Source organism: Psilocybe cubensis, chromosome 11, assembly GCF_017499595.1.
Source record: "Psilocybe cubensis strain MGC-MH-2018 chromosome 11, whole genome shotgun sequence".
Lineage (NCBI taxonomy): Eukaryota > Fungi > Basidiomycota > Agaricomycetes > Agaricales > Agrocybaceae > Psilocybe > Psilocybe cubensis.
Genome location: NC_063009.1, coordinates 241,985 through 255,093, shown reverse-complemented (window position 1 = coordinate 255,093; position 13,109 = coordinate 241,985). Strand labels below are relative to the sequence as shown.

At 44.2% G+C, this 13,109-nt stretch overlaps 3 protein-coding genes across 3 annotated transcripts; 2 read left to right on the top strand and 1 right to left on the bottom strand.

The window, feature by feature from the left end:
• Window positions 1-1,967: 1,967 nt before the first annotated feature.
• JR316_0011254 (ABC transporter G family member 11) lies at window positions 1,968-4,631 on the top strand (the record flags this gene model as incomplete). The annotated part of the gene is made up of 16 exons (XM_047896911.1): window positions 1,968-2,138; window positions 2,192-2,207; window positions 2,256-2,314; window positions 2,368-2,495; window positions 2,547-2,714; window positions 2,782-2,815; window positions 2,874-3,092; window positions 3,147-3,457; window positions 3,513-3,600; window positions 3,651-3,675; window positions 3,729-3,874; window positions 3,927-4,063; window positions 4,116-4,151; window positions 4,210-4,297; window positions 4,349-4,542; window positions 4,598-4,631. 16 exons carry the CDS (start codon window positions 1,968-1,970, stop codon window positions 4,629-4,631), a joined length of 1,854 nt encoding a protein of 617 aa, XP_047743320.1.
• Window positions 4,632-4,785: 154 nt separating this feature from the next.
• JR316_0011253 (putative hydrolase YcaC) lies at window positions 4,786-5,734 on the bottom strand (the record flags this gene model as incomplete). Its single annotated transcript, XM_047896910.1, has 5 exons — window positions 4,786-4,870; window positions 4,942-5,165; window positions 5,230-5,390; window positions 5,467-5,652; window positions 5,722-5,734. The coding sequence occupies 5 exons, from the start codon at window positions 5,732-5,734 to the stop codon at window positions 4,786-4,788; spliced, it is 669 nt and encodes a 222-aa protein (XP_047743319.1).
• Window positions 5,735-10,834: 5,100 nt separating this feature from the next.
• Window positions 10,835-11,949, top strand: JR316_0011252 (uncharacterized protein; the record flags this gene model as incomplete). The annotated part of the gene is made up of 2 exons (XM_047896909.1): window positions 10,835-11,676; window positions 11,733-11,949. The coding sequence occupies 2 exons, from the start codon at window positions 10,835-10,837 to the stop codon at window positions 11,947-11,949; spliced, it is 1,059 nt and encodes a 352-aa protein (XP_047743318.1).
• Between the last annotated feature and the right edge of the window lie 1,160 nt (window positions 11,950-13,109).

Sequence of the window (13,109 nt, the reverse complement as noted above, 5' to 3'; positions counted from 1 at the left end):
TTTATGTATTAAATCTCCAGCAACTCAATCCTCCGACCTTTCTATATTATTTGAACGCGACCGGGAGATCGAAATCGGGTGGTATTCTGGTAGATGTAAATCATGCACAGCTTACTGTAACACCCCCATATAATCACTGACCTCAACCAGAGGTAACTTTCACCGTGCTCTCATTTGGTTTGATGATCTTGGACTTGAAAAGTCCAAGGGGGTTGTTCTGGCCCTGCCCGAAGTTGGCATTAATACCTACACATAAAACAAAGGCCTCCACCAGTGACCACTGTAACGGACTCCTATCGAAATCTAATTCGAACATTGGAATGTCGTCGGACTTCAGAAATGATGGAGATGCTCTTGCTGCCTTGCAAATTAACTCTTTGGTGAAAATACTGGGACCAAACGCCAGCCATCGATGTTTAGGACAAATCATAGTGATTGGCCAGCACTGAATCTACTACTGTGAACCAACTATTGCGAGCTGCACCAGATAAGCCCATTGGCCAATTTTTATGTCTGATTTGGCTATTAATTACTGTAGAACCAGCTCGGGGCTCCACGAATAGGACACCATTAGCAAGCCTCGACATACCTCACGTGTATCCTAAAATAATGATTCATTAGCAATGTTGTCCGTGACCCCGAGCAAGATAATAATAGGTCCTGTCAATATCATACTCACTATGGCCCATGTAGGGATAGAATAGATGTGCTGATTTTAGCTCGAATCGTATGCTGGGTGGAACTGAACCACTTCATTTGAAGGACATATTGTCAGAAAAGGTTGTACACCCTTTCATACTGTCATATCTTGAAGACTTCGAAGTTTTTTGTACCAAACACCTCTAAGGGTCACCGCGTCTCACCGAACGTTCCCATATTCTATAGCTCAAATCTTTAACCCTCAAAGCATATTCAAAATCATAATCAAAATCAAAGTTGACATACATGGGTCCACAAGTTGAAACATGCCAAATCTCAATGGGCATTAATAAACCAAGTATATTGGCACAAAGATCAGGGTAAGGGTGTTTTTATAATGTGACAAGGTTTCGTGCCTTTCGCGTGCACAATCTTGGACAATACTCGTAAAACGCAGTCATGTTCATCCATTTTCAGTATTCTCAAGGATTTGTGCCGGATATAGAAATAATTAACGCTAACAAAGCAATTTTGAACCATAAATTTTGAAACTTTTGTAGCAAATCTAACCATCTATGACCAATTGATCCCCGCACATCGGAACAGACGCGTGTTGACGCGACTAGTAATTTAGTCACATGACTCTGTTCAGGTAAAACGTGACCATTATTCATCAGGAACCTATCTTGTCAAACCACCAAACCATCAACTTGACTCGTCTTTTCCTTTCCTCCTGCATGTTCGGAACTTTCTGACATTCCTATGCCATACCGATCAGTCTCCAGGCAGGTAGAACCACATGCTTGTGCTGTGAGGGTTCAGGAGTATGATTGTATTTTCCGCATGCTGCACGTTGCCGAATCCACAACTTGGAAGAGAAGGGCAAGCAAGCTAGAGAGATACAGTTAATCCCGATACAGCCAAAGTCAAAATGATGTACGTTCGTAAATCTACCATTACCGCCACGCGCTTAACATACATTCAGAACAGATTTATTACGATGTGGTGTGATATACGTATAGGCCCACTTACATACACATCCCTACCCCACTAAGTATCCGGAACAACACAAAACTAGGAGATAACATAGCATCCCTTATCCAACGGACTTCAAAAGCATCGCACCGAATTCAACAGATCCATTGAATCTATTTTAAGACGAAGAGAACCGGTTCGCTTGTGTCTCCGAAGACCGCTCAAGTTCAAAATTCTATTTCACAAACACGCCCACCCCCGTTCGTTTCTTGGCAGCCTTTATAAAGCTAGAATGCGTTTCAGCACTAATACCCAACCACTACATATACTACATCTTGCTTGACCTGCAAGTCATGGCCTCTATATCCTGTTCATCGTCCTCGTTGGGGGAGGTGGTCAATTCACCTAGTTCCGTCCTCAGTTTCCAGCACCTCAGCTTCTCTGTCAAGACGAAAAGCGGCTCAAAATATTTAATTGAGGATGTCTCCGTCAACATCCGGGCAGGGGAACTACTGGCACTCATGGTATGCTTTCTTCAAATGATCATCTTACCTACACAGAAATGCATCTAATGAAGGGACCATCTGGTGCAGGTAAAATTATCTTACCACTCTTGCCAACTTGATCTAAAATACTGGTAGGGAAAAGCACACTGCTCGATGTAATGGCTTTTAGGAAGACGATGATGGAAGGTGGATCTGTGAGTACAATTGCAGCTCGAAATGCTTTACTCTTCGTTTAGCCTAATACCAGATATACCTAAATGGACAACCGCTGGGCCCTAAAGCGATGCACAAGATCTCGACTTTCGTTGAACAAGAAGATGCATTGCTAGGGGTACTTACTGTCAGGGAATCTGTCACATATGCATTGCGGCTCCAGTACGGTCTACATTCTCCGAACCGGACTATTACTTATCGGTGTCTCTACAGCTTGCCACTCCTGCCTCGCAAGCAAGTGAACGAAAGGGTCAATCGCGTACTGGGCGCTCTGGGGCTAAATTCATGTGCCGACCAAAGAATTGGCACACCTATTTCACGCGGGATTTCTGGTGGACAAAAGAGAAGAGTAACTGCAGCTTGCGCGATGGTGACTTTTCCGTATGTCTTTCAACTGAAACTGTCATGTCACCGTAGACGCTAATCAGCACTCCACCAAAACATCTAGACGCGTATTATTCCTTGATGAGGTTACGTCAGGAGTACGTACTAATTGTCCGAACTACAATTCGGGTTATTTTTAACTTCTTCATCTTCTAGCTGGATAGCACATCGGCACGCGAAGTGATGGCGTCTATTAGTACGCTTTCGAAGGCAGAGGGGATGATCGTCATTGCATCCATCCACCAACCGTCACTTGAAACCTTGGCTCAATTTACCAATGTAATGTTCCTCGCATCAGGCAAGACGTGCTATCTAGGACGGGTTGATGAACTGGATTCATTCTTCGAGAAATTTGGCCACCCAGTTGGACGTTTTGTGAGAGCTCACTTCTTCCAATGACTTTTCAACATCCACTTATACCTATCATAGAGCTCCCCTTCAGATCATGCCATGAACTTCTTAAACAGTGACTTCGCCGGAAGCTCTAAAAGTGTAGACCAATTCCGTGAATTCTATCTGTCGCTGCCATCCTCTAGTATACCCGATCCTGAAAAGGTTGCATCTGGATCAGGACAGCCCATCGAAGATGACTCGAAGCTTCATGGGAAAGCGGGACCACTAGAGACTCTCTTCTGGAACACAGCCGTTCTCTCTGAGAGGACGGCTTTGAACTACCTGCGTAACTTGCTGGCGTATGGTGTCCGAGTTGGGATGTATGGTGGCATGGGCCTTATGCTTGCGTGAGTATCCACCTTCGCCTGGTTGTCGCACTGCTTATATTAGGTGTACCTATAGTACTATATGGATAAGGCTGGGGGACTCAGACTCGGTCGTCAACGATCGTTTGTCCGTCCATTTCTATAGCGTAGCTTTCCTCGGCTTCGTGAGTGTTTGATATCTTCCCAATGAATTTTCTAATTAATGTTTTGACAGATGTCGGTTGCTGGTATCCCATCATGTAAGCATTGGTTCAGTTTGATCTGTCGGAATTTGTTTAACGTGAAAATTTAGTTTTGGAAGAGCGTGCTGTCTATTATCGCGAGTCAAAAAATGGCCTATACTCCACACTCCCTTTCCTACTATCGAATACCTTGGTCAATATTCCATTCTTGTTCGCGTCTACTGTCATTTTTACGGTAATTTGCTATTGGGCGATTGTAAATCATCCTTCTTGCTTGGTCTCCACTCGGTCTGACGTGATTTTCGTAGGGTTTACATCCTGGAGCTGCACCCTTTTTCCGTTTTGTCATATATCTCTTTTTGGCCATTTTTGCTGCCGAAAGTCAGGCTCTTGTGGTGGCATCTTTAATCCCAATATTCGTTGCAGCACTCGCAATCAGCTCATTGTATTCCTTTCTTTATATCCATACGCATGTTCATTCTTAACTTGGTAAACAGTGTAAATGGCTTTTGGATGAGTGTCGGAGGTTATTTGTTAGTATCCATCTTCTTATCTGTTTCACGGCTAAGCCAATTGACCGTATGTTTTTAGCATCAAAGCTCGTTCACTACCTAGATTCTGGTTCTTCAGCTTCCACTACATGGATTATCAGAAATATGCTTTTGAGCTTATGACAAATGTAAGTAATTATACGATATTCCTTCTTCTTGGCCTTCATATCATTGTTTAGTCGGATCTTCGAGGACTTACTTTCACCTGCGACACAATCGTCGACGGTGTTTGCGCCTGCTCATACCCATCATCCACTCCCTCCACTTGCACCGTTTCCGGACAGGATATTCTCAATTACCTGGACATCGGCCACATTACAGATCGCAAGTGGATTGGAATTTTGGTGTCAATCGTCATTCTCTACAGAATAGCGTACGTCTAATCAATATGCTTTGTGTATCTCTGCGTATTCTGATATTTTGTATAGGCTATTCTTGGCTTTGAAGACTAAATCTGGTTGAACAATTTAAAGGCATTGGTGTTTATCCCTTCATTTGTTATGATTTGACATCTTTAATTTATAACCTAAATCCAAAACGACGTAATTCCATTGTATTTTCGATGACGTAAATTTTTGACATCCAACATATTCGTTCAGCTTGGCTATCGACGACCTCATTCAGATTCTCCTGGAAGAATGGTACCCCTGTCAACGGCTGCTGCGTGGCCTCGCGCGAGGTAGCCATATACCGCGAGATATCTGTCAGAATTGCGTGATCATCAGTATAAGAGTCCAATGGCTTCTATAAAGTGATACGGAGTGGGACGTACTTATCGAGAAATGGGAGGAGCTGCGTCGACCCAGGTGTGTTTCTCCAATCCCTCATGAGGTCGCTCATGATAGCGAACATGGACAATACATGGACTCCGGCCGCTCTCATCCTGGCATTCGCGTCGTCTGCAATACGTTTACTTAGCGCCCCAGATGCTTCCGCGTTGGCAAAGACGGTGTATCCCTCAGCGCGAAGGGACAATGCAAGGAATGCAGTGCAAACCTATTCATTACAGAGTTTTATAGTTGGCAATGAAGCAAGTTAGTGCAAGAAGTTTACTACGTACATCAGTGGTAATACCCGCGATAATAACCTGTTTCTTTCCTGTGGCCTTCACGGCCTTGCGGAAATCCTCGTTGTCCCATGCATCGACCTCACCATTACGCTTGATGAGCGGGGCATTAGGATGCATGTCGAGGATTTCCTTGGGAAGTGGGCCGTTGGGTCCTGTGTGCATTGGTTAATTTATCAGTTTTTTTACGAAATTAGTTGGACGGGGAATGGAAAGTGGCGTACTACTTACCAGTCTCCGCGCTGGTGGTGAGCACAGTTGGGAGGTTGAAAACCTTGGCCAATTCGGCATGGGCGAGGACATTGTTTCGGAATTGATCTGCTTGGATGTCGCGAGTGAGTTGGAAAAGCCCGACTTGGTGATCGATGACAAGCAGCGCGACATCGTCCTTGTTGATACGTTCGAACTTGAAGGTGTCTGGAGGGCGATTTGATTAGACGACTTTACTGTGACGTTAGTGGTAGGATCTCCTAGAAGTCTACGCACTTTGAGCAGCCATCAATGGATGTGTGGATGAATGTATTCGCTGGAGAATGTCCTGGAATGACGGGTAGTTCAGGCTCCCGCCTTTATATGTTTCTCGTTGTCTCAATTTGCTTTCAGCTCTAAGCTGTCTAAACATCCCCACTCACGGTTTTCCTCATCGAAACGGACATCGACGGCTATGTTCTGAAGTGGATTTCTCTTCATAGCCCATGCTATACCAAACACAATTTTGAACGACAGACCGCATACTGATCCTAACTTAAACTTGTGTTCAGAAGGGGATCTTATTCATGGAAGCCAGGGTGGAACCGAGGGGAACCATCGGCTTGTACGGCCTCCGAAGGTAATCCTGGAAGTCTGTGTGAAATGAGTACCTTGGATTGTCACGAGATATGCGAGACACGAATGCAGAAGAGACACGTTTACCATACCGTTCAATGAGAATACTTGTGGAGTGGGCACTTGTGAGACGGATTGGGATCTTCATCATGATCGTTATCACCTTCGCCTTCGCCTTGCTTCCGTTGTGTATTTTAAAGCGCGCATTCCGAGGTTATCGTAGAGTTAATTATAGATTGATCCGTCATTGAATGAAATTGCCAAGATTTTTGTTTAACCCTGTCTGGGTCTTTCCGTGGGCGAACATCTTGAGTTGTACCAAGATATTGGATTATGCGGCCTCTTGGACATTTCACTTGTCGGTGGACATGATTTCAATATAAAGCGCTTAACGCGACTAACGTCGCATATTTGTGGGGATCGAGCAAGGCGTTTGTCGACCGAGTCGACGACTTCGTAATGAAGACAAAGGTCATTATAACAACAGAAACCATGAAATATGTTACCGTTGATGCCATGGCGAAAACCTCACCAATCGTCTGTCTGATCTGGTATCCTGGCCATTATTGTGGCTCGATCAAACTATTCATTGACCTAGTATACCTTAAACAGCAGGTCCATGCAAACTCTGGTTATTCTACACCTTGTAAGTAAGAAATGAAAATGTGCCACTGGTGGCCCTTTGTGGCCATTATTGCCCAAAAGTGCAGTTTTTTGCGCCACTCGCAGTGGCTGGAATAGATTTTTCGTTGCTATGAGACACATTATCCAGTTATGTATAAATACCCAGCTGTACACCATTCCTCAAGAAGCTTCTGAACTTAGCGAATTATTCCCCCAATGATATTCCAACGGCATTTGGGACAGGCTTCAAATCTCATAACATCATCATCATACAGTGACGCGTCTTTCTCAAAGACCGGTTTATTCACATTCTCGATGGAATTTGATATCGCACACGGTTGCATGGGCGGTACGTATCACACACATTCCCACCACAATCAAAACATACTGATTATATTCAAGGTCGGCGCCGTTGGACCTTATAGCACCCATCCGGAGCCTCGTTCGCGCACCAAAGAGAGTTCCATTCTTCAAGTTTATAGTGCATCTTCCACCAGGTATACGGCCACCCTGGTTCTTAAGACGGTCGTGTTCTAATTTTTACCACCATGGCCTCCTCTGATAGGCAGAAGAAGCAGCAGCAGTAGTGGTAGTGGTAGTAGTAAAATAAGGGCACTGGAAAATGTCAGTGCAATGTCAGTGCGGTCAGTGCATGTCAGTGCATACCACAGTAATGTCAGTGCAATGTCAGTGCAGACTGCAGTGATGTCAGTGCAATGTCAGTGCATGTTTCCAATAATCTATAAGTTGGTCATGGTGTGTCAGTACATGCCTGTGCGTGCAGGGTTATGTTAGTGCATTGGTTAGTTCATCGTGATGGTGTGGTGGCAAAATTTGAACTTGTTAAATTGGGGCCGTGAGAAAGTTAACTTGGGGATGATTAAAGCATACGGTCTCGGAGTTTCTGGGTCAGGCATAGCTAAATAACAAGATATAGAAGTAAATATATATTCTCTACATTTTCAAGTAACAATCTGGTGTACTAAATCAAGCATAGATGTGGGAAGAATGAATGAATTGTATTGGAATCATTAATTAGGCGCCTCAGAGTATTCCAGTGTATAACTGATCCTGTTTGACAATGATTTGGGATCATCCTTGGCTGCAGGCGCAATAATGCTTTGGTATTGGCCTTGGCTTGGGGTGCGGATTTCTAGTAAGTATTTCAATGTCCCCATGTCACAGCTGAAAGGGAAAGGGAATTACAAAGTCCCATTGAAGCACCCTAGTCAAGGCGGGTCTTGGGAACAGCTGATGGACCAGAGGAAACTCATACAGTCTACTTACCTAAAATTGTGTTCTTCATTTGAAATAAAAGATAACATGATTATAAGGTAAAAACTATGTCAGTGCATCGTCAGTGCACCATTAATGAAGGTCAGTGTATGTCAGTGCATGTGAGTGCACCGTCAGTGCATGTAAGTGCACCGTCAGTGCATGTCAGTGCAAAGTCAGTGCAATTGCTTGGCGGTCAGTGCATGTGTCAGTGCATCAACTCTTGGTATTCAGTATAGAGATAATTCTAGGAGGATAGTAGATTTCTAGACACTTATAATACATTCAAAATCCGTCTAAGTAATCCTGCACTGAACACAGTTTCATTTTATATAAGTACAGACTTCAACTTTTTCACAAATCCTAAGTGATGTCAGTGCATGTCAGTGCATAGACATTATATTGTCAGCGCATGTCAGTGCCGACGTGCACTTACATGCACTGACATGCACTGACATTTCTTGTTGCCCGTAAAATAAACATGAATTTTGGTGCAATTACAGGTGAATATATATGTATGAGAATGTCCAGAAAATTGGGGGAGTGAGTTTACTTCTGTTTGATTATACCTTGAAAACGAACTTCAATGGTTTGCGGTACAGTTTCATCCTGCTGTGTAAGTAGGTTGTCAATTTGATTTAATTCAACGGCCACGCTAGCAAACAAGTTTGGTCGAGTATATGTAGTTCAACAAAATGATGAAGAACATTCGAGTTGGTCGTCACGGCAGTTTTACCTACTCTAGTAACATTTTGTTTGGCCTTTTGTTGTATTTTTCCCTGAGGCGACTTCATGATTTGCGTGACTAATTCGTAGACTTATTGAATTACTGTTCAGATATGCGGCCTCTTGGTCATTTAAGTTTGCACTGGCCCCATCAAATTTGATTTACATATAACTTCAAAATTAACATTTCAGGAGGATCTGGGGCCTGTTAGTCGGGTTTAGACCAGTGTGTCTATCATAATAAGGAATGTATTAGGGCCACTTTTCTGTTGTTTTGACACTGCCACGGGAACTCGCCAGACGGGCTTAAAGGGTGGATGCAGACCCTGGAGGCCTACTCCGTCACGACGAAAAAAGGCCACCAGTAACTGAAAATTTTCAATGGTCGATGGAACAATTTGGAAGTAATGCACATGGGCCACCGGCATTGAAATTGTTAGCATCGTGCCACGCATGACTCGAATAATATAAATATCCCGCAATTTTTTCATGGACATCTCCCATCCCAAATTTGAGCCTTATATCGCCCTCCAAGCTATTTGAACTTCAGAACCTGACAAATACACCTTCTCTGGCATTGCCGCCATGTTACTACCGACCGCCTTTGGCGATCGTACTCCACAACACGAGAGCTTTCTAAAAGGCATGCTTTTCATTCTCGATGGAATTTGATATCACACAGTGCAGGACGCATGGTACGTCATACCGTAATCCTCCGTAATCATTTTGTAATTAATCACCACACAGACCCGCTCTGCCAAACTGCGCCGCCCCCAACGCGGTTGGGTTCTGGAAACCCCTTCCCTACGACAAGGCTATGATCATACCAGCGGTATGAGATATCGAGGAGACGTGGAACATCAACGGTCTCATCACATTTGATGAGGAAACCTACTGCTCATGTCGCACGTTGTCACCCTCTGTAGATTGAACCATGCAACGACTACTGCGAACCTAATGAATAGGGTCTCTCCAGTTATTGAATGCCTTTCATATAGTTATATACATATACAATTAGGTAGCATGGTGATACAGAGGGGGTGCTCATTGATATGGCAAGGAAAGGCTCAGAGGGAATCCATTAAATTTTTTACATAGTGCTTGCCACCAATGAGTGAACTGATTAAAAATAAACGAAAGGTTCAAGTTTGTCTCTTTTTGATGATGTTCTTAGCGAATAAGTTTCTTATGTATTAAAAAGCTTGTGTGATATCCATTTTGTCCAACGAAATGGTCGTGGATATCTGAGTAGGTCATCCAAAAGGCAGTGTCATTTAATCTAGCATATCTCTTCTACATCCTTTAATGCACTTTGTCCAAGTAATCCATTCTTTACTCACCTCTTGACACTCGTCCTTGGGCGCTTGTAAATTATCATGAACATTTGATCCATAACAATTTGGTACCTGTGAGAGGTGTCTTAACATACATATCAGGGTTTGAGTTAGCTGTGACACTTTGGCATCGATCTAAAGGTGCACATGGCCCCCACCAATACATCAAGCCAAGTTTCAAGCCTGAATTCTCCAGCTTTAACCTCAACGAGGGGGTTTCAGCATATGAGTAGATTTGAGCCTAAGTGGGAAAACATGTCGTAACACGTTAGGCGCTCCTACCGGTTTGGTTTCAAGGTATAAAAATATTCCAATCGTTCGGACCACATTGCAGTAAACATATAATCCATTCGGTCCCTGAATGTCCTGTTCACACCTCAGATACACATATAAGCAGTGAGTTTGTACTGCGGATTGCTTGCGAATAGTAGCCTCTACTCACGGTGCCGGTGACATGAACGTCATACCTTTCATTTCACTTTACACATCGCGGCTTGAACGTGTTCAGTTACTCCTTTGTCGAGTGAAGTATTATTTAGGAAGGATTAGGGTAATAACTAATCACCGGACAGAATGCAGCGGCTAAAATGACGTGTATTTTCTTTTCCACGGAACTTGAATTCCGTGCCTTGAGGTTAGGACATGCGACCTATTGCAGTCTATAATTCACACCCGCCACTGCCACTTGATGGAAAGAACGTGTTAAGCAGGAGCTTCTGGACCTATAACATGAAATGAACAATGGTATCTAATTCCCAGACACCCATCGCCTTACCTCTTTCCTGAACTTCGTCCTATCACTTTACGAGCACTCAATGTCTACATTCAACGTCAACATCTTTCATATTAGCAATCCCCGAAATGTTCCCATTAGCACTCCCCGAAATGTTCCCATTAGCACTCCCCAAGCAATTCAACCCGCTGGGAACTCATACCGTGCTGGTGCCATAGAATCTGGAGTAGCACCACAGGCGCCATCGTTGTCATCCTATCACTCCCGACCTTGGCCAGGCATTTTGTCGTTAGTGGCTCCTACCCCACGGGACCTTCTGGACATATACTATGCGAGGTACCAAAACCATAACGTGGACGGTGGAACGGCGGTTCCCAACGTCGAATCCACAAGTGTCATCCGTTCGTCAGTGCACAACATGGGATTTACAAGTCCCAATCGTTCATCCGCAGATGTGCGGGTGATTGGCGGCCGTCAAGACCTTGAAGGTGTATCCGAAGATGGTGCCCACTCTATAAATCTGCCTTCCGCATTCTCAGGTCCAGTAGCGGATGAGTCAGAGATTATGGACACTCGTATCTTGCATAGCCTAGCCACAGGAACCATAGATCCTATTCTTCTCATTCGCACCCTACCCCATTACCGTGATAAACATTCCCAGGGCGCGATGAGGAGCCGGGCGGCGGGAGTTCCATCAGACAGATATCACCCGTACAATGTGATGAACAAGCCTTCCAGGATAGCTGTACCGAGAAATGGTGATAAAAGGCATGCAAATAATGTCTGTCGTCCATCCGGAGAGACAGAAAATTCACAAATTATTACTTCTCAGCACCGAGAACATCACCACGGGCACGGCTCCGGGTATGATATTCCCGTTGAGCAGATGCCTCTAACGGCACCAAACCCAAGCGATGATGGAAGGTATTTTGTGGATTTCTATCTCTCAATATCATGGTACTGACACTTTTTCTTGCAAGGGAGTCGAGGACGAAGGGTGAAAGGATCCGTGAAGAGTTGCCCACAACGGTTGAACGGCTCTCTTCAACTGGAGATGGCGATAGTGGGGAGACAGAACAGCGGCCGCGAAAAATCCAGGGTCATAGAAGCGATAAAGACCCTTTCTATAGGACCCGGGAGGAGATTTACTCCCAGCGCACCGCCGGTGTAGGGCGAAGTAGGAGGCGAAGGCGATGATTGCAGAATTAGTATCTTATCAGTCCATCGACTAGATCGATTGAGGCTGATTAGATTATACATTTTATTTATCTTATCTCGTTGTTTTGAGTGATGAGCGTGAGAACGTGGACTTAACAATCATACAATTACAATCATCAACTTGACTTCGAACATGTTGTCGATGCGGTAGACTTGAAATAATGGGGAAAAATGATGCAGCCTTTCATGATGACTCGTCATGGAGGCCGGCCACACGGTCTAACGATTTCGTTCTAACCTCAATTTAATTTAATTTACGTGTTCTCAATGGTCGAATAATCCCAGACGGAAATTAGATGGGCCACATCCAGTGGAATCTCTGCATGTTTCGTACTACTCCATAGCTTTGTGTGCCATCGAGGACTATAAAAGACTGTCCGAGAGCGTAGCTATTTCATTGTCCAATTTTTGTATATATACCCAGCCATTTCCATTCAACTTTTGCATTCCAAAATCGAACTTTATAGCACCCTACAAACCATTGTTTCAAATCCACTACTCGATAATAATTCTACCATCTTTTTGACCACCTTCAGGGTTCGTGATATGCCGCATATCGTCCCTTGCAAAATTTACTGTCGTTCTCGATGGAATTTGATAACACGCAGCGCAGCGCATGGTACGCCCCCTTCCTCTTTTATGCAATTGTGAAAGAACTTGTATAGTAAGCTCCATCCTACATTGTGAACATGTTGTCAACTTTGTTTGATCCAATGAGCTTCAGGTCAGAGAATATGTTTCATCACTGAGGCCTTCCACATCGGCAGGCCTCGTGAGCGCGTGTGTGTCTACCAACGAGATGGATGCAACATTTCTTGCCTGAGCGAGTGCGGTGCATGCTTACAACACTACCTAGCAAATCCACAATCCACATTCGACGCTCGATAGCTCAATATATCATCAAGATCTTCTGGTTAACAGAGATCTCTCCTCTGGGAATGAGTCTGCGAACCCTAACAGTTAGCTGGCGTACCAGAGTGAACATTGGGACTGGGAGCCATGGAGGTTTGGGATGATAAAATGACAGACACAGAAATCAACCATGAGAATATCGATGCCGATGGGAATGAGATTGTTGGAGGAACTCGGAAGGGCAGGGAAAAGATGAAGTGTGCAGAAACAATGAAATAGAGCACAAA